Below are 22458 nucleotides of genomic sequence, written 5' to 3'. Positions count from 1 at the left end.
TTAATCAAGAAAATTTCAATCTCATCTCTTTCGATCTTTTCTTATCTCACCTTTCTATTTTTCTTGGTTTTTTCACATTTAACGACTATAAATGCTTCATGGTCTATTATTTATGGGTGAGTCCTACCGACTCTCACTTTTTTTTTTTGCCTGCTTTTGATCAGGAAGAATAGAATAGAAATTACATAGCTATATGAAAGATTTCGTTAATCCATGAACTTTTTTTTGCTCATTCCAACATTCATTTGAACATCCATTGAAAAATAGTGGGGTTATTATGATTTAGGAATTTGATTTGGACTCTGAAGGTAAAATAGTGCATTTATTAATATTCTTTTACCCGTCAATAAAAGTCTCATTTTTTTACTAATTCAAATTTTAAGACATTATTTGATTTTATAAAAAAAGTGATAGAATAAATTAGTAGAGTGAATCCTATTTATTTTATAATAAAAAATTAATAATAGTGGAATTAGAAATTTGATGGCGGACATATATGATAAGCATATAAAAGTAGTGCTTCTAATAAAATCAGAGCCCAGCCAAATAATTGGTTCTCAAGGTTGTTATTAAGGCCCAAAATATTAAACCTTCGGTCCATACATATAAACATGCAGATACAAGACCAGAGACCAGCCCAATATTTGGTTCGAATGGATTCCTATATTTTAAAGTTATTTTTTCAATAGACCCTTTTTTATAACAATCCTAAATCTTAACGCTCCAAATGTAAAAAAAAATCATAACTAGGATATCAAGAATCACACTAACCACTGTTAAATCAATCTAAATCACCAAATCATCAGTCTCCAAACACATCCATCCCCTTTCTAATTCAACGTTAATGAGACTGTAGTCGAATATTTGATATTTTACACGTACTAAACATCTACTTCAAAATTAAAATGGCAAATGGAATATGCATCGCCAATCAGAAAAAAGTCCAACTTGAGTAAAAGCATACAAACTCCGAATAATTGAACACTTTATGATGAATACAGTCAAATGTGTCCTACAACAGTAAGAAGAAAAATATGCCCAACTACAACTGTAATAACCTTTTAATTATTACTTACTCCATCCTCTCTTTCCTTTTATTGAAAATGGCAAATGAAAGTTAAGTTTTCCCAAAATGCACCAATAAAGCAACAATTTCCACACATTCAAGTACATATCAAAAGTCTACTAGTAAAACTTAGGAGTATGATCAAATACAGTAAAACTTCTTATTGCCGAAAATGAAACCATAAACATCACACTTAATCAAATCATCTGATTCAGAAAGAAACAGCGGAGTTCATCATTCAAAATACGGAAACATTATTCAAATAAAACACAGGAGTCCTTGCCAGAAATTTTCACCATAAGGCGAGAATTTGAACAAAATGGCTCCTCATACGACTCCAAAAATAGACGAAATAAGGGAGAACGGCGAGAAAAGCACAACAAGGAAACAACAAACGCGAGACAACTCTTTAATATGAACTCCCAACCCCCAAAAAGTCAATGAATTCAGGACCTTGGATGCAAGCAGAACTCGCATCCGAGATCATGGAACTCGCATCCGAGATCATGGAACTCTGATGTGGGTGAGAAACAGGGCAGTTCGGGATGGAAGAGGGCGCTCCAACCTGGGTAAAATTTACAGCCTTTCCATAGACAGAAGAGGAACCACCAATAAATGGAGGCCTCGTTCCTCCACTGGTAACATCAGAAAACTGCGAAGATCCATTATCCAGAGGGACATGGGGATCATTGCTGGAAGACGAGGGTGTGGATTTCCTAGTCCCTGCCAGTATATGGTAGTGGTTCTTCACTTGGTTATCTGTTCGACCGGGGAAGTACCTGACTATGAGAGACCACCTGTTTCCAATCTTTTTGTGAAGCTGAAGGAGCTTTTGCTTTTCTTCTACACTGAATGGTGTCTTATCAAGTCCCGGCTGCAATTGGTTGAGCCACCTTATCCTACAGCTCTTCCCTGTGAAGAAATCAGATAACAGGCCTCATCCGGTAGCACGAGAAACTGAAAAGGGACTGACATGCATAATAAGAAATGTCTTTGATAAAGCCTCGGACACAAGGGAAAAATACCTGATCTCCCTTGGATATGAGTTGCAATGTGGTCCCACCTTCCTGGACCATGCTCCTGGACAAGGGTTCTTAGGAGGTCATCTTCCTCATGTGTCCAATGCCATTTTGGGAAAGTGTTTCTTCCCCTACTTGCTCCGGCACTCGTTCTCAAGGTTGCCATTGAAGAAATTTAGAGCCTCTTAAAGATGACTAATTATGTCTGTGGCTTCTGAAGTGAGAAGTTCAAAATGGAATTTATAGGGGGGCCGAGTTTTAATAAAATGCATCGATGCATAGCTGGAGAGATATAATAATTAAACTGATTTTGTCAATTTGGGTGAATTACATAAATATCATACCTACTATTCACTGACTCAGGTTTCATTGTCAACACATCTAACGGACGCTAAAGTATTCTAGCATCGTAAATGACTCAACTCCGTGCGTCAATTCCATTAATGAGTTTCTGTACTTAGCGTTCGCTATGCTTATCCCTAGAAAAGCCAAAGGAAACATTTCCGGAATATAATGCGAAGAAATGCATAGGTTGCAAAATTTAATACTGCTTGCCATTTTTTATTTTTAAAATTTCAAAAAGTCACAAATTCTATGAGAACTAGAAACAGATTGAAGCAGCCACCACTTTTATTATCTCAAATATAATTAAACACAAGAAAATAAAAGAAAAATAAGTAGTTAGACTTTAAAAACATTGTGCAAGCAAACCTGCTTTATGAGTGTGCCGTTGGTACATGTGAGTTTCAAAATGTAATTTATTGTTGCATCAACAAAGAGAAAAAAAAATAACATTTTAGAAATAAATTAGCTGGTCTTTTAATTGCAGGTCTGAGTTGCTTGTCCATTTTGCAATAATATATCAAACAACCCGAAAGTGTTGGTACTGTGCATTCTGGGAAATAGATGCAAATTCTATATTTCAAAAGAGAGGCAGCATCTGTCACAGCCTTCACAGGGAATGATAGACAGGAGCATGGTGAAAATTATATGTCAAATATTATTGCAAGAAATTAAAAAAAAAATGAAAATTGCTGCCATCTTCCAAAGAGAAATCCTGGAACAATGTGATGTATCATATCATTCATTGCCTTTACCTATTAAATTTACTAAATTGTGTGAAGTGCATAACATCCTACCACTCAGTTTTCAGAGAATACACTAGCAACACACTCCATAAATAAATAACTACTACATGGAGAAATTTGATACAAGCTACGGTCATTTAATGGAGTTTAAAGCTTACCTTTAAGTAGTTCCTTGTCAGCACACAATATTTGCAGCCCCATGCATCCTTTCAACCACTTGAAGCAAGTTTCTCAATTGTGAGGCATAAGTCACTCCCTTACATTGCTGTAAATAAGGAAAGAATGAAAGAAAGAGGGTTAGAGTCTGACTGTTTCATTCCAGGAAATTCTAGTACTGTGAATAAGATACATATCTACATATTTCTATCATTATCAATCTTGGCATATCATCAGAAAAATACTCAGTCTAATAAGCATAAAGGGCTTCCTTTTTATGTCAGAATTTAGCAAGAAAGCATGCAAATTGCGAGTGTGCAGGTGGAATAATCAGCCTCCTAAATGTAATTGATTAATATTGAGCATCAAAAGAGAGGGTAATTCATATACACTTGGGGGCGTTTATATTGAGTGATAGGATGGATAAATTAAAATAATCCGAGCTAATCTACCATTTACTTTGATGGATTGATTAATGTTGAACTTGTTTGACCATCTTATCCTTCAAATACTCAATCATATGTTTTATCAATCAATCTAATCCCTAGAAGTAATTTCCCCCTTAAAGAACATTTTTTTAGTTCGTACTAGCTTCACTCTATCCACTATTTTCAAACCTTCTATAGAAAAAGAATCTGTCATAAAATCAAGTTGGATATGCGTGAATATACTGTGTGCATATATCGGAGGAAATCTTTCATAATACAGAAAGCATAGGGGCAAAACGATAGAGCAAAGAAACATATATAAGTATATTACAAATTCACATTAGTTCCCATTCTAAACCCATAATGGTATGTCGCTTAAAACCATATTGGTGACCAACCTTGAAAACACTTTCCAGGAGAATCCAACACCTAGTACCTTGTGAACCATACAGTTATTGCCTAAGGGACTACACACATAATAATATTTCAAAGAAAGCAGTAACAATATAGAATTTTTCGAGGAAAATGCAGCAAGTAATTACTTTGACATCATCAGGTAAATCCATAAATACCTTCCAAAGGAAGAAAGTACTCAAGATCACAAAGATTCTGGAACACTATGAGGTGTAAAGGATCTAATCCATTATCAGGAATGAGAAACTAAGCAATGGAAAATCTAATAAATATACTTGAGAAGTGTAACAATAGAGAAATCAGCAGCCACTAGATTTTGTTTTGCAAGCAACCTAAGAGAAGTAACGTACTGAGCAGGAAAATTACTATAATAAGAGAAGGTTCAACAACATGCACCAAAAAAAAGCTCAGCCATCACTATTCCCTTGGTTTGAATGCTAAAATTATCCAAATTACGGTCCAAATGTGAAGCTGGAATTTTGTTTCAGTAGACAGGTAGAAAAAGAAATCAGAAATCATTATTGTACCAAGAAATATATAATCTGTCAGCATAATAATTGAACGCATAAGCAACTGTATTTGTTATGATAGACAAGAACAGCACAGTTAAGTTTGGTCACAATGGAAAAAGCATGCTAGGGTTTATATATTGGTGGTATAACCACATATGCATTAACTGACAAAGCATATAATCGGAAATTGTATACTCCATAAAGTATCAAATTATTGGTGTGAACACTTTAAGCAGGAAACTGAAATTGTTGAAAATATGAAAAGCCGTATTAAGCTTCATGTATACCTGATATTTTATCTTCTTTTTCAGGCAAAAAAAGCCATTTAAACATCACAACTCTAAGTTACATGGTTGAAAGAGGTCCCTTGAAACAATCAAGCATGAGCAGATGATAGCCAACAATGACCACTAAAAATAAGGATTTAAAATCTTGTAGAGAAATTTTTTTAAGTCCTCTTCCTTGCAGATTTTTTGGTTTTCATAACCATCACAAGAGAGGGAAGGCGCTGAGGCACTGGTACATTCATAGACCTGTATAATCTTCTTAAGTTTTCATCATAGCAGTTCAAAGACCTCACAGTTGAAGTAGCAGCATGTTCTGTGGAATTTGTCTCAGTAAATTCGACTTTTCTCTTGGTTTGTAATTGCTCTTTAGCATTCACTTGAGTAATATTTTCTTTCTCAAATGACACATTCTTTGTTTCTGCTGCTGATTTCGCCATTGAACTACTGGTGGAAATCTCCTTATCATAAGTATTGTTAGGCCCACTGCAATTTGTTCCAGAAAACTCAATTTGTCTCATTGTTACAAATTGCTCTTCGGAGTTCTCAGTAATAACATTTTCTTTCTGAAAGGAAACATTGTTTGTTTCAATCAGTTCTTTCTCCTCAGTTACAAATGGCTGATGCATCTTTACATTCAAGTAGGAAGGATGAATAGGGGAGTCCAAGCCTCGCTTGCCCAAATAATGTGACCATTGGTCTTTTGCTTGGGGGAGATAAACTCAACCGTTTCCGCTGGTATGTGGATCTGACAAAAGGTCCAGATTGCTTTTCTACATGGCCACTGGAGATGTCCACCACATGCGAGCAGCTCGAATTTTCATTTGATCCATCTGGAACTAAAGACTCTACCATATTAATGTCAAGAAGTTTGCACAGAGAGTTGTCAAAAGTTTGTAGATTTTTAAAACAGTGCTTTTTAACATAATCCAGCTCCATAGCCCTGCAGCTAGGCGTTGTTGACACTACCCATTTAGGCCCAAGAAGTTGCAAGGCCCAATCCAATTCCTCTCTGGATGAGAGTATTGAGTAACCTACGTGCCAAATATCATGCATATCTTTGACAGCTTGATCAACTCTTTCCTTTCTTTGCTTTTCCATCTCAGAAACACCCTCATTACAAGCATACCATTGTGAAGAAGGACGTATAATAAGGGGGTCGTGCTGAAAATTGGCACGTGCATCAGCTAGGATTGCTCCAGCTCTTTCATATAGTTTTGGGAAGCAATCAAATAGTTTGAAACGTGAAGATGGATCTTCTGATATGACCTCAGGGGCTATAAGTTTAAGCGAGTTAAAGCACGCTAAGTTTTTGGCTTTATCTACATATATCTTCTCACCAAATGTTTGTGACACCTCTACAAGTATCTCTTCTTGACCTAGAAGATCACATGCCAAATACACCGCACGGGCATCAGGGTGTTTCCATATACAGTTGATAACCTGGTTTGCAAATGTTTGTATTCACGCATCAAAGTACAGTCAGTATATCTAGTTATCTACTGAATTAAGCATCTACTGAACTAGCATCTCAAAGGGATATAATCCAATTATACGTACTTTCTGAACAGACATTTGGCTATAAACTTGCATTTCCACTTAGCTAGAACATAAGAAGCTTAGCTGTTAAGATGCCTTGTCACTTGCCAAGTCACACCTAAAAATAATTTTAAAACTTTCAACACCTTCAATGTACATGAGTAAAAAATGTGACATTTGGTTGTCCACTGCCGAAAATATTAAAATAAAAAAGCCGTAGCTTCCCTCATTATCTCATAAGGCATACTAATGCACATGCCATTTTACTATTTTTAACTGACAGCTTGGAACAGAGCATGGTCATGGAAGCTTTTGGATTGTACTTCAAATATTAAACCATAATGTCCACAGGCAAAAAAATTATATTCAAGGAGGATTAAGGAAGTATACCTGCTGCTTTGCTGAGTGTTTGCTGGGCATCTTCACAGGGCATTGACCAAATGTGGAATCTAAAAAGATGTAATCAAATGGACATTTTGGTTCTTTCCTTTTCTTGCCAATGCACTTGTCTGGTAAACTTAGCAAACACTCGGGGGTTAATCTGCAATCTCCTGTGTGAAATACATTGCCAAAACTTCCTTCAAACAGAAACATCACTGCTCCTGAATAAAAATACAAAATTTCTTATGAGCTTCCTTTTATTGAGACCAATTAGCCGTAGAGGTAAAGGTGACTATAAGAGGGAACATTTGGAGGCATGATAAAAGAGGCACAGTTATTCACCTCTAAGCAAGTGAGGAAATGTGAAAAAATGTAAAGAGTGCATTTTTGCTAATGCATAAATACTACTCCATATATAAAGAAGTCAATTACTACATAGTATATAAGTACTACATATATAAAGAAGGCTATGCACTGATCTGATAAGAATGACATACTAATACTATCATAGTACCTTTCTATTCACACATGTTACTTTTCCACTATACCCTTTCCAGATCGGTGACAATTTTCTAAAGTCCACCATTTGGATGAAGTGAGAATTTCTCACTTCATCCAAATGTTATGAGAGACTATAGACTCGCCTGAGTACTCCCAGTAAAATTGATCGAACAAATCTTCAACTCAATACTCAACAAAGTAGTAGTATATTACATTAGCACTTTACAATGATCATTAGATGCATATTATTTTACTCTGCTTCTTTTCTTTATAAGTCTGTTCATTGAAAACATGCAAATATCACCAATAAGGAACACAAAAATAGTATTTCATGGTTGTGTAGAAATGCAAAATTCAGAAAATACGAAATGCAAACATAAAGAATAAAGCCATACAGATCTGGACAATGATTGGCGTCAAACGCAGTGACAACGAAATCACCATCCGGATCGTCAATCACCAGAGATTGACCGACCTCAATACCTACGAACATCGATTCATCAAGCTGCAAAAACAATTCGAACAACAATCCGATCAGAAAATGCGAGTGGCGAAAACAATCAGCGAAAATTAATAAAATTCAAATTAAAGGAATAGGCTCGCCTGAGGATAGAATTGGCGGAGAAGAGTTTTGGTAAGGAGCGTGGAGTAGATAGGATAGGAAGCGTGAGAGAGGATCCCTTGCACGTGGTCTTTGTGAGCGTGGGTGAGGAAATGACTCCTCTTCATGTTTGAAGACGGCATCCATGTATCAACCGAAAACGACAGTCCCCTCGGCATCTTCAATTTTCTCTCTCGGTCGTCTTAGAGCGAGAAAGCTTTTAACCTGGAAGAAATTCTGAAATTTTCAATTTCTCAAATTTCTGTAGAATACAAATATACAATTATTCAAAGATTGCGTTTTGAATCTGAAAATAATTCCTTTTTTACTCTGATTTATTTATAATCAATAATTAATAAATGAGGAGTACTAGTAATGATAAATTTGTAATTGTCCACTGAAGCTTTGGTTATGTGAATTATTGAAGCAAAACAAAAAGAGATGAAATTGATTAATTGAACGACTCAGACTGTCCGTCTAAGGTGATCGTCGAAGCACTCTCGTGTCTAACGAGAACAGAAGGTAGCAACTGCACAAAAATTTGATGGCAATTACTACAATTATGCTAAGGACTTTCATCGAGCCAAGAAAAAAGTGGTGAAAAAATTGTGCGCACCTTGCTGGGAGGGCCTTTGACGAGGATGCCTCATCAGTCGTGGTCTCCGAAGTGAACCACGTGGGTAAGCCAAGAGCTTGGTTCATCGACACAAGTGAAACAAAGCATATTTGCTCGGATAAAAGTCGAAATACTTGCAAACAAGTTGAATGGAAGAAGATCTACATGAGCAACAAAGACTTATAAGAAGTTGTCGGTGTAAGCGAAGCGAAACTCAAAATAACATATAGTCGTAAGCTGAAGCTGAAGTTGAAAGATGTGTTACATCATGCATTGCATGTCTCAAACATTCAAGAAAATCATGCCAGTCATGGATGATGGATGCAAACCTGTACGTATAAGTTTATGTCGTCCAAATTTGGTATTACATGGTATATTTTCAAAGATTTGTCCAAAATAAATGTAATGGAACGTGTCGCATAACCAAATCAAATGAGTAATAAATGTATAAAAGCGATAGCAAATTTTGATTTACTTAACTTCAACTCTCAAATGATGAGTATTATTTTTCTGCAAATTGTGGTTTTTGTCAATTGGGTAAATATTTGCACAAATTGGTAAGGTAAGGTTTTAACTAGTCAAATTATTTTTGAAGTAAAACTTCGAGCCTAACTTTTTGAACATCGTTAGAAAAAAACTAAAATACCTTAATTGGTTGAACCGACCGATCCGATTTGAAAAAAAACAATCGGAACAGACAAGAATTTTTTCCTCAAGAATTGAAATCAAGGCTGCGACTAGAAAGATTCATTTGAAATTCCCAACCAACAGTCTTTATCAGTGTTCTGATAACATACAGAAGCTCTATGGTCTCTCTCTTTCTCTATCTATTTACATGGCCATCATATAGATTACGTTCAACGGAACTGTCAAATTGAGTTTTCATACCATGATTACTTAAAGCTCGCTCAGCTAGAGCTACCTTTGGCCATTGTACTGTTTTGAGGAAGCAGGCAACTCGCCTGCTCCACACCTCGTATTTTAGCTCATTATCACACGAGTACAGCTCCACGAGCATGGTGTGGGTTGGGATTTTTCATCACATCTCTGGACTACTATAGTATGTTCCTCGTTGGAGATCTAAATGGCACTTGAGCTCTAAACTGTGGGATTTCGAGCGATGTTCTTGAGATGGGCCTTAAAGGAAATACTGAGTGATCACTATAATTTTGACTGCTCTGCCCAACATAAGGATAAGAGGGGTGCGGTGGAGAAAGGAAAAAGCTGTTGTACGCCCCTACATCACGTCTTAATGGGCTTGAGGAGGGAGATACAGGCAGTGATGTAATCATTCTCGTGTCATCCCTGCAGATACAGTAGAAGGAAAGTTAAATTGCCACGCACATGCAATATGCAGATGAAACACATCTAATCGAGTGGATAAAATACCAGTACCTAGGGCTTAATAAGGTTCTTGGTACATTTAACCTCGGACCATCATCTCTATCAAAAGAGCTGTTCTTCGGTCTGCTGGACTGCATTTCCTGAGCAGTCTGCAATTAATATCAACATAAAAGGTTAACTCGGATTGCACAAAGCTTTGGCTAAGCGTTGTTCAGGTACGGTTATAGTTTGAAATGAAAGCAGTCTGCAAGTGTATATTTTATGGTCATGGGTAACTGCAATAATCTGCATATTCAGAAAGAAAATTCATACTTCATCACCAAGGGCCCCTATAGTGTAAAGGGAAAATAATTGGGTTCAGATGTCTTTCAGGACCAGGGACCAACTCTAGGAATAATTGAGTCAAATTCAAGTTAAACTAGACGTTCCCAATCACCAAATAGTGGCTTTATGCTTTTAACACAGTGAGAATGTCCAAAACAAAAGCAGGTCAAAGGAATGAAGAAAAATTGGAAGAAGGGCTATATAACCAGAAAGTACCAGAGAGTTGAGTAGGAAAAATGTCAAGATAAGAATCAGCCAAGAATACTGAAGTATATAGTTTACAAGAAAAATTACCGGTGTGCGGCTTCCATCAAAAGACCGAGGAAAAGCCTCTCTTGTTAAATTGACATTGGCCCGTGCTGTTGTTTGATTTCTAACAAAAGGGTGAGTGAGTAACTGGGATGCGGTTGGCCTGGCAGATGGCTCCCGCTGCAAGCATAACCTTATGAAACCTTTTGCATCAGCAGATAGGTACTCTGGAATTTCTGGAGCATCTTTGCTATTTCCGATTTTAAATATAGCAGCAACCTGATAAATCAGATAAACCGAAAAACTTAAATTCAAAAACAATTTTAAAACAACAAAGTTCAACTTGGCAAGTTAAGATGTCCAACCCCTTCATATTGGCTCCAGGGTGGTTTAGAAGTAGCCATTTCAAGAACTGTGCATCCTAAGCTCCAGATATCTACTGGAAGGCTGTATCCATTTGTATTCATAACCACCTGATGGAATATATAGGCATACAGCACATATAATCAGAAATCATTGGGAATAAAATCTGTCTAAAATACACTGTCAATATCTATCATTTTCAAATAGAAAGAGACATACCTCAGGTGCCATCCAATAAGGACTTCCTTTGAAGGATAGCATTGATGAACAGTTAGCTATCTGTTTAAAAAATCATTACATAAGCGAGTTAGTACCTTGGAATAATAAACCAACATAGCATTCAGCTTATCCATGTACATTTGCCTCCCTTTTATCATGCCAGTCTAGATATTTTAATCTGTTCAAAAATGGAAATCTACTACTGAGGTGCACGAGTCTGATTATTTTCGATTCGAAGATATGGAGCGAGAGATATTTTTTCGATATATTACATATTAATTGCAAGGAATAGACTAAGAAAAAAATACTTTATTCTTGAGTGCCCTTTTATCCCACTTGTACACTTGACAGATAAGCTTGACTGCCAGTTCATACTCCAAAGAGAGTGACTGGCTCTTAAATATATAATTTGTTAGTGCAGATAACAATTAACAAATAGCAAATATTTTAAGCAATACATACATGTTTTGCCATTCCAAAATCAGCAAGTTTAATTTCACCATTTGGGTCTACCAAAATATTTGCTCCCTTGATATCTCTGCAGAGAAGAGGTGAAATTTTGAACATCGCCATGCAAAATGTGAAATAGTGTTTTGATTACCAGGAAAGAGAGAGGCGGACCTGTGTACAGTATTGCGCCCGTGCAAGTAGGCCAGACCAGAGAGAATCTGACGGGTGTAATTTTGGATAACAGGTTCGGCAAACGCACCATATTCTTGCAGTAATTTGTGGATGGAACCTCCAGAAACATACTCCAAATAAACTGATAGCCTTTCTTCACTCTGGAAGAATTTAAGCACAGTTAGCCATCATGATTTATTGAGATGCATGGTCAAATATGGATAATCATAGAAACAGATACTTTATACTTAAGTGAGATGGGTGGCAGACTTGATTGATACTGATACTAATAAGGGGTTTGCAGCAAAAACTAATCTCTGGTTCTACAGTGTGATAGGTCTGGCAGGAGGTAGTGGAAGCATTTATTCAGTAAAGATTGAATATTTTGTTGATTTTCAAATAAGAAACAGTGTTCTGGATTATGAGCTTGCTGAAACGATGACTTTGGTTAGATAGGGATTTGAATCATTTGATCTTGGTATTTTGTCATATGCACATTACCAACTTGATCAGTTGTCTAATTACCTGTCTTGGTTATTATAATGTGTTTTACAAAATTCTCCGCATCCTTAATATATTTTCCCATGTTGACTTTCAAACAATCGATCAATAAGATATACTCCCTATAATACTAAACTGAACTAAATCTTACCAGATCACTTCCATAGTATTGAACAATATTTGGATGTGAAAGCTGACTTAGCAAGCTTATTTCCTGAAAAGATGAACATGTGTGAGTAAGATTAATATAAGAACAAGACCCTGGCACTAAAAGCAAAAGGAAAATGCCTTAGGTGGAATGCCATTCTTCGAGTAGTTGACAATGTAAATCAAGACAGAAAGTTTCAGAAAGACCTGATTCAGTTGCTTGAGACTTTCTTTTGATGACTGATCATCTGAAACAAGTCTAACTTCTTTTATGGCGCACATTTGCCCATTCTCACTGCCATAAAAACACTAGATTGTCTTACTGCGCCAATACATTTTCCAAAATCATGTAATGTATCGATCCATATGAAAATGAAGTTATTATAGAGCATATTATGGTAAATTCCAGTCAAAACAATGTTTGATAGTATATTAATTAAAAAGCTACAATATGCATCACTTTCCCTAAACGAAATCCCAAAAATTTCCATTACCTGTTAAAGCCAAGGTAAACATGACCAAAAGTGCCTCTTCCTAGAAGCTTTCCTTTTCTCCATTTGGAAGCATTATAACTCGAGCTTTCATTTGTACCAGGACTTCTTGGGGTTGGTAACGCAGAAGGGCTAGCTGGAGAACCAGGTGGAAGAGGAAGTTTATGAAGCTCGCTCTTCCCTTCTTCCAGCTTCCCGCCCGGAGAGTCCAAACTCATTCCACCAAGACGTGCATGAAGGGGTGATACGGGTGTTGTACTGCACCTGGAAGCTCGGGCTGGGCTTCTCATCAAAGGACTCAATCTGTTCTCGCCATGTCCTCTGACAAAGGATTAAAGTATGTCATCCACAACATAGAGAGCCACAGTGAAATCCAATTATTAGCAAGTTGTTATTGCCTTCACATCTAATGCCAGAAAACCAAATAAAACTATTCACAGGGGAAGTATAAACCCACTTTGCCCGAAAAGTCAACGGAGTGGTAGAAAAATCATCAAAATCATATCTTAAAAGATTCTAATTTATATGTTCTACACTTCTACTCCACCTTCTAAACTTTGGGTAGGGATATATATGCACAAGTTTTAAAGGAGATAAGTTTGAGATACAATCTGCGCAAGAGAAAAAAAAAAGGCACAAGATGAGGAATTAGCAGTTTTAGAAGAAACTACATGGATCGTCTCATTAAAAACCTCAAAAACAAAGAGATAAGATAAAGGAAACTAATCAAATTTAGAGTTTTGGGAGCAAACCCAGTAACTAATTCATCAAACCCAACAGTGTAACAGATCAAGCAAGATACAAAACCAAGAACAGTATCCCCAAATTAGACAGATGAACCATTGACCAAAAAGTCCCAAATTATCTAACCAAAAAAGGCCCAAAAAAGTAAAAAAACCAACCTAAAAGCAGGCTGATCAGCCGCAACTTGAGCGTGATCATCGGACGACCCAGAAGAGCTGACGCTCGAAACCGAACCCGATCCAGATCCAGATCCAGACCCGACGCCATGATTATGATCATTCGACGCCCCCAACGGCCTAGGCAACGGCTGCGGCTGGCCTTTATCCAACGAAGACGCCGAATCGAAGCCGGAGAATCCAGATGAATCTCGGCCGCTCAATTCTCTTACGCCGGCGGAAAAATCTCTGCTGATTCTCGGCGTCGGCTGCAGTAGACCTTCGTCCATGCTGTTGACTCTGTGGCTATCAATCTCTTTCCCTCTCTTCTTCTCATTCTTCACCGATGAACTCTTCACCGAATCCTTGCTCCGCCCCTTCTTCCCCCACCAAGCCGGCATTTTTTCTTCTCCGATTGAAGTGAATTAAACCAGACCAGGATTCCGTTCACATGTATCACCTACTGGCACATGTATCAATCAAAGAGAGAGAGAGATTGGAAATTTGTTGAATTTATATTGCGAATAAGTTCGATGAGAGTTGAAGAAGAAAAGACCCTATTCCGCGTACACACGTATATGTATATGAGAATTTGAAGAATTCGTCGTTGTCTTCACCTCGTTGTTTTAGAGAGAGAGTGTGTGTGGAGGTGTTTTAGAGAGAGAGAGCCGAAACGAAACGATAAACCAGCTAAGCAGATTGCGGACGGCAAACCAGCTACTTGACGTGGCCTACTTTTTCTAGAATATCTGTATTTCTATTTCCTAAATATTTCTATTTTACATTTACAATTATCGTCAGTTTAAAAAGCAATTTACAACCATAATTAGCTACTCCTAATTTATAGATTGAATAATACTCCACAACAAAAACAATTTAAAAGTTAATGCTTGATTGATATCGATTTTCGACTAAATGCCAGCGGAATTGCTATAAAAAAAAAGGCGACGATTTGCTTTGTTCCGTCCGTACATGTGTACGTATAGAAATCGTATATGTGTGGATTTATACACGTAGTGGGAGGTGGTGTATGTATGTTGACGTGTACGCGCAGATGCATGCACTTGGTAATTGGTGGGCGCAATATGAAAATGACGCGCTACTTCCCTACTACTCCTACTCTACCTGTCAACATGTATGGATAAAATAATTGTTTAATATTGTGACATGTGGATTTATTACAGTTTTTCATTTTAAATATTTTAAATATGTCTGTTTAGGGCGTGGGCTGGGCTGGGCTGCGTTCCAATATAATACTACTATCAATATTGTTAGTATAGAGTTTGAATAAAATGGGGGTTAATGTACAATCAATAGCATACGTGGACACTTTATGTGAAATTCCAATTTTCAAAAGATACTGGATGCATAGTTTTGCATATATAAAAATTGGACATGGTGTTTGAGATGAAAAAAAAAATTGAGTTGGTAACAATATGTATCATATTATAAAAATTGCATATTGTATTGTCTGTTGTTCAGAAGATAGTGTGTTCTCTTCAACTCCGTCTTATATTGGAAATTTGAAGTCGTTTTATTTTGTTGGGCAAAATAATATTATGTGATTTTTCTGACATTTTACGTTCACTATCGGTTAACTATTTTTCTTTTTTTTTTGTGCAGAGTAATAGGTGTGAAGATTAAATTTTAGAAACGGGACGGATTAGTTGGTGAGTTGAGATTTTGAAGTTGATAATTGTGCATAATAGTTGAAAAAATAAGAATCTTCTTTTGAGTATAAAAGGATATATATTGTCGGCTGAGAATAAAAGAATAAAATGAAGAAAAATACTGAAAATATGTGTTAGACGAGAAAAAGAAAAGGATACAAGAAGAAGAACAAAATTTTTTTTGATAACTTCATTAAAAATCAAAATTCAAAAGATACTTTTAGATATTTACGTCCTAAATGAGCAGAAAATAAAATTTTGCCCGAACAAAACTTAATAAGTACTAGTAGGTGGTGTTGGTTTCTAAGATAAAATAATACAAAGATTCAATCTAGGATTGAGTTGTGAGATTATTTTAGTTATAGGGGGTTAGCTATGACTAATTATCCCATAATTATCCATCTAGGGTTGAGTTATGTGATTGAATCTCATGAACCAAACACACTACAAATTTAATTTCGGATACAATCTTACAAACCGAACACCCCGTAGTATATTGCATTTGTATTAGTATTATCTAGTAGTACTATACTATTCATTATATCATTTTAGGGTTGCCCTCTAACCTGATTTGGTTGGTGTTAATTGTTAATTAGATCGTGTGGAATAGTGTTATTGAATTCCATATCTAGCCTAGCTAGATATTGATTGAGTGTCCTATTTATTTAAGTGCATTAATATATTATTTTTATCTGATTTACCAGATAAGTTGACATGGAAGGCTACAATATTAATACGAGTATCATTTTTAATAAAAACACAACCGCAATACATTCATCAGTAAATTAAAATGATCGAATTGTGCATATAATGAAGAAAATAGGCCAAAAAAATGGCGGCCTTCAATAGCATACTCTACGAAAATATATTTTAAGGTTTAATAGTCACATAGGCATGCAGAAACAGTACATATAAATAATTGAAAATAAGAAATGTGGCATAATAAATTTATACAGTATTTTGTCAAAGTATGCTGTGACAAAATTTACTAGTAAGTATTAAATTGACTTCATTTTCATAGTCCTAGCCGCCAGAAAGGCCCACAAATCCTTCATAGTATCATACTAACTTTTTGGCGGGTTAGAATTGTTACTTACTCCTATTTCGTTAATTTTTTTCGATGTACAAAATTTAATCACAACTTCTAATTTGGTTTATATGTTAAGTTATTGACCTTATCATAAGAGCTTCTCTCTAGCCTCTAAATTGTGACATGCCATATATCATACGATTTGATCAAATGCACATCATATTTTAAAACATGTTTCCATTAAATGGGACATAAATTAAAACTTTTCTCAAGCATAAGAACTTTTGAAATGAAAACATAACATAGGAGAACTGGAGATACAAAATATGAGTATCATGCTCCTAATGGAGTACTAAATTATAATATACCTAAGAATTTAAGACCAAACTCACAATTTAATCACTAAATTAAGTCAAATGAGATATAAATCATTTATTTTACGATGCTTGATATTTTAGAAAATAAAATATAAGTTAATTAGAGAGATTTTTAAAAATATACTAAGAATTCATATGTGGGGATGCTCTTGGATGGGGAAAAAAAAGACAATATGATAAAATAAACGACACTAGATTCGAATTTATCGTTTCACCTAATTTACATTGGAAGTGGAAATGATTGGTTCCACACACTGCCCTGTATATTGGACTTGTTCAAATGGCCCCTAAATACAAGTTGAACTTTTCAAATAGTAGTAGCACATGTGATCATCCACTAAAAAGCTCAATAAATATTACTCCTAAAAGAAAAAAGAGATTATTACTCCAACTATTTTAAGTTAATTTCCATGACTGGTATATATAAAAATCAAGTGGCTAAGTTGAGAGGGCCTGGATTCAATCTTGTATAAAATGTGCATGTAGTTATCAAACAAACATGATTGGCGTGTAAAATGTGACTAACTTTTACTATTTCTCTAGCTTTATCCATTTTATATCTTTTACATAAAGGCAGTACAACAATTGCTTCGGGGAGAGTGGTGTATCAATAATATAAGAAATAAATTACAAGGTTTAGATGGATAATTTAATTAATACTTCTTCTGTCCCTGAAAAGTAATAAACTATTTTCTTATTAGTTCGCCCTTTGAATAGTTAACAACACATTACTCATGCACATCATTTTATCTATATATCCTATTACATTATACTACTAATGATGTTGAACTCACTCTCCAATAATACTACTTACACTATCATTTATCTCTCTTTCACTTACCAATTATACATTAAAATTTGTATCTGAACCAAATATTCATACTTTTCAGGGACGAAGGGAGTACTATGCTATATTTTGAGTTTAAAATAGACATTGGCTTTGAGGTACGTTCCAATGCATCAATTATAATTAAGTTTTGATTGTGATTAGTAAACTCTAACCAGAGATTAGTGGATTATAATTGCTTGAGAATTAATAAACTCTAATTAGAAATTAGTAAAGTCTTTGCCTAACTTCTATATAGCTATATAAAACTCTCTATTAAATCCATTTATTCTGGCTCACAATAAGAAAATACTAGAAGACTTCTCATAAATAATAGTACCAAGTATTTTACTTGAAAATGACTGGGAATTATTCTTAACACAGATACTCTGTATGAGGCCAAAAAACATCAAAGAAGTCACCACATCCATGTTTACTTTGGTCTTTAGGGAGAGATTAGGATCATTAGCAAGTTGAAATAACTGAAGCACAATACTAATAAGATTGCTATATATTATAGTAGACTAGATTGTAATCTAGGAATAATAAAAGTCCCTCATATTTTGGTGATTTTGTTAGTCCGAGGTATTTTTTGATTTTTCTTTATATGAAAGAAGGTTAGTCCGAGGTGTTAAGACCACTATATAATATAATAATACTAGTACTGCTGTATTTTTTTCAATTTAATTTTTTTGGTACGTTAAAAACTCTCGTAAACACAATTAAGTACTACTACTAAATACAAAAGTTTTTTTGGGGAGTATAATATACAGAGCTAGTATTAGAAAGTAAACTACAAAAATGTGGATTGCCTAATTAAAATATTGGGATTAAAATTCAATTAAGTAATGGTGATGAAAATGATTTTACTTTTTTTCTTTTTAGTACATCAACTGAAAAGGTTGGATTCACTCGCATTCCATTTTCATTGTTAATGTGTTTAATAATAACAATTTTACATAAATAAATAGTAGGTATCGGAGGGGAATGGTAAGGAAATAGGACATGAGTCCCAAACACTTAAAAGAGAAAAAACAGTATTTACTTAAAAAATACTTAGTCTCAACTTTGAATTATTGGTGACATTTTAATGTGAATTTGCAATATTTTACGAATACTTTTAACTTGTCTCTTGTGTCTATTTTAATAGAGTATTTTATATAATCTGTGAGAGAAAAATGGAACACACCAAATGGAAGAATCTTAAACTAGGAGTGAAGAAAAAATGGATTTAAAATGACAATAATTAAAGTTGGGTCTTATTATACTTTATTTTCTTGATTTCCGAAATCAAACAGCCCCTTATTTCTACATTTTTTTTATTTAAGTTGAAATTGCCCTTGTGTTTACTGATTCAGTTTCGGAATTTGACCGAGTCAAATCAAATCCACGCTCAATGCCGCTGTACTAATTGAACCAGGGTCAAGTTTCAAAGTCTTATATATATGGTAATAATTGACAATTTTCTTGGTCAATTTATTTCCAATCGTAGGTTGTTCCACATCCAAATAGATTAATTTTATAAGAAATAAAAAACGGATAAACCTAAACTAAACGGACTTCACACGCTGAAGACTCAAAGAATTAGACGGGTATCATTAAATCCTCAAATGAAAAATTCTATCCAAGTTTTTTAATCATTATATGATAAATAGGAAATCAATATTTATCATCTTAAAAAACAAAAAATGAAAAGGGAAAAAAACATTTAAATAGGTTTGTGTTCCCATTTTTAGAATTGAAAGGAATCACATGTTATTTTTGTTTTGACTCTCAATTGTAAATTTACAAAACATCAAAACAGAAACATGAATTTACATAAATGAGTTACAGATTGGTCCTTACCGTAAATCTGATTCGACCACACAAAAATTCACCTCACAAAAGTCAACCTCTTTTATGTACTATTAGATTAACGCTTATTGAACATGTCAATTTTATTTTTAAAAGAAAAAGGAAAGAAAGAAAAGGAACTCATAGACCGATCAAACAGTAATGGCAGGTTTTTAGGGCTAATTGCCGGAAAATCAACTATATTACTATAATTTAACTCAAGTCTTTACCACCAACTCTTAACATAAACCATAAAAAATATATTTTGTCCAAATTGAAACCAATGTAGCATGTTGAAATGTCTAAACAATAATGCCTTGGTATGATAGCGGCATATCAAAATATTTAACATGATCAAAACCACATCGTTGCATCCAATAACAATAAAAATATAATACTCCATAAATTAAACATGCATCCCATAATAATAAAAATATAATCTAAATTATATATAAAAAATCTACCTAATTAATCATAAAAACGATATCTTTTTTATGTATTGTCAATATTAATTTTGTCATGTCTTATCCACGTCGTATAAAATTGTCACTGAAAAACACCATAGGGTTAAATTGATTACACATTCAAAGTTCATTTTTTCTTTCCATCACATTCAAAATTTAATAATAAATACTACTTGAATTGGTTTATATTTGATGTATTTTTTCAGCTACTATTTTGTTTTAATTAAGTGGGATATAAGGACCACTAAAATCGAATGATGGATAGTGGCTGTGATCGATTTCTCCTCCAAATCAGATGATGTTTCAACACTAAATCATTTTATATGGAGCAGAGTTAAAGCACAAAATTAAATGAACATTGACTTTTTCCCCTTAATTTATGGGTACATTAAATTGAAGAGTGGTGGTTTGACAATGGAACTATGCGTGTGAATTTATTTGCATCTAGATAAATCAGAATTGACTATGTCTTGCTCTTGTACACACCTAAAAGTGTATATCTATTGGACCCATTCTACTAATATATATTGGGCCAACGTTAAGCCTATATAAGTTGGGCCTTTAATTATGATAGGTGTGTTACTAGGAAAAGCAATCAATTAGAAATATTGATTCAAAAGTTATTTAATCTTCATTCCAGACGTAGATAATATATAAATGAGTTTAAATTAATCAATATTTAAATGTTTAAACAATAAATAGTATAGGGAAACGTTAATTTGACCTATTTTATGTTTTATGAGAGATTTGGAAATAAAGTTTATTTTAGTTTTGCTTTTCAATTGTGTTTTATGTAAATTTGGGTAACTACACCGTACATGTAAAATATTTCACCGCCTGGGTCACCTAGTATAATGATTTGTTTCACCATTCAATCTACAATGCAAAAGACTCAAACTGTTTTTCTTTTTAGCGTTTTAGTTATATTAATTAAAACTGTCATTATCCATTAAAATAGTAAAATATATAATGTGATGAAACAATTATTATTCTCATTAACGGGAAACTGAGTTTTACAATATACTACAAAGCAATTATTAAATTTGAATTAACTCCGAAAATTGTTTTTTAATATATAGTATACTTCAACAGAGCATTCACAGTAAATATACATTGTCATCTCAAGTGAAACATGCGAATAAATAGAGTGATAACAATAAACGCATCTGGTTTCTTAGATATAAATCCAATAAAATATTAATAGCACAAAACATAACCATAAATAAAAGTTAAAACGTTCATTAAATTCAGTAATTAAGTTTGGCAACCCCTACCTCTGAATATTAATCAGTTGTTTTAACGCAAAAAAAGAAGAAGTAATAGGGGAATGAAAAGTATATATAAATGCAAACGGTGTAGATAAATTCACTATCAAATATTTCTATTTTCATAGAAAAATAATAATTAGCAAAAATGAAATCGTCAAGATTGGGAGATTTGATTACAATTTTCGTAGTCCTTATATTTGCTGCTACTTATGCAATGGTGTCTGCCGACTTGGAATGCGAGAGATGCGCAGCTACATGTAGTGACCTTGGTTTACCTGATTACAAATGCCCAGAAATATGTCCTCCTGAGTGTTTCGGGTACTCGCCGCCGTCTCTCAAATCACTTCGCTCAATTGTTCACAACCAATGACTTATGCGCATAAAAATGAAACGTTTCCTAAAATGGAAATAACATCATTTCTATTTTTTTATCTATCTTTATCAACCATAAAACAACACTACATAAAATTCCATGCCGAAAAGCAAATGTTTCAATTGTAATAGAGCGGAGGGAATATATAACCATAATTGTGATACTTTTAAATATCTTACTATATCTTTAATTTATTGGGTCACTTTTATACTAAAATCAAATAATGTTGATAGCATATGGACAATATATTGTACTATTAGTTTCTTGATTAAGCTTTCAATTACATTTATCAGATTCTTATAAAGAGACTAGTGAACAAATAATGAAAGACTCTATTTCAACTTTTTCCTCTAATTATCAATCTTTTTATGTCAAACACGTTTATTATTCGCATGGTGTTTTTTCTTATGTTTTGACAATATTTCAAACATATTATGTCCTTGTTTAGTTATAAAATTATTTTGTTGAAAAAGATTGTGTGTTGAAAATTTTGCCCCATAGTTCGAAGTATGTCACATAAAACCTATAAAATATTAATTCGTGCGACACCCACGTCATTCAAAAGAATAAATCACCAAATGCGTAATTATTTATCTACCATTATTCAAACAAGCACTCCAATTATGTATGTTTAAATACATAATATACTGCAATTCACAACAATCAATTCAGCCACGCTCTTGATTCAGAAGGCCGATCTCCGGTATCGGAAACATAAATTGTTGAACCAGAACGGTGATGTTCATGCTTCAGGCGCCGCCGGAGATGGAGGGCAGTTTAGGAAATTCAAAAGCTCTTTGAGAGAGAGGTGTATGAGATAAGAGGCATGTTCTGTATCAGGTTTATACACCCTA

At 34.4% G+C, this 22458-nt stretch overlaps 2 protein-coding genes across 12 annotated transcripts; both read right to left on the bottom strand.

Moving 5' to 3' along the window:
* Positions 1–1259: 1259 nt before the first annotated feature.
* On the bottom strand, positions 1260–8742 carry LOC121772047 (transcription factor MYB105-like). 11 transcript variants are annotated; one of them, XR_006044256.1, is made up of 7 exons: positions 8606–8742; positions 7992–8518; positions 7784–7893; positions 6897–7108; positions 4971–6410; positions 3332–3438; positions 2266–2367 (listed from the first exon to the last, which is right to left on the bottom strand). XR_006044256.1 is itself a non-coding variant. In XM_042168986.1 (4 exons), exons 3-4 carry the CDS (start codon positions 2249–2251, stop codon positions 1476–1478), a joined length of 663 nt encoding a protein of 220 aa, XP_042024920.1. In that variant the 5' UTR covers positions 2252–2367; positions 3332–3438; positions 6897–7035; the 3' UTR covers positions 1260–1475. The 11 variants fall into 11 exon arrangements, 6 of the variants coding, with proteins under 6 accessions (XP_042024920.1, XP_042024919.1, XP_042024917.1 ...); XR_006044255.1 differs by having other exon boundaries at positions 2266–2299; XR_006044254.1 differs by having other exon boundaries at positions 2266–3438.
* Positions 8743–9337: 595 nt separating this feature from the next.
* LOC121772046 (mitogen-activated protein kinase kinase kinase 3-like) lies at positions 9338–14471 on the bottom strand. Its single transcript, XM_042168980.1, has 11 exons — positions 13767–14471; positions 12868–13185; positions 12581–12668; positions 12378–12440; positions 11726–11886; positions 11567–11642; positions 11105–11164; positions 10888–10995; positions 10568–10801; positions 10001–10098; positions 9338–9910 (listed from the first exon to the last, which is right to left on the bottom strand). The coding sequence occupies exons 1-11, from the start codon at positions 14162–14164 to the stop codon at positions 9661–9663; spliced, it is 1854 nt and encodes a 617-aa protein (XP_042024914.1). The 5' UTR covers positions 14165–14471; the 3' UTR covers positions 9338–9660.
* Between the last annotated feature and the right edge of the window lie 7987 nt (positions 14472–22458).

Source organism: Salvia splendens, chromosome 16, assembly GCF_004379255.2.
Source record: "Salvia splendens isolate huo1 chromosome 16, SspV2, whole genome shotgun sequence".
In the NCBI taxonomy this organism is placed as follows: Eukaryota; Viridiplantae; Streptophyta; class Magnoliopsida; order Lamiales; family Lamiaceae; genus Salvia; species Salvia splendens.
This window is presented reverse-complemented; position numbering and strand designations above follow the sequence as displayed.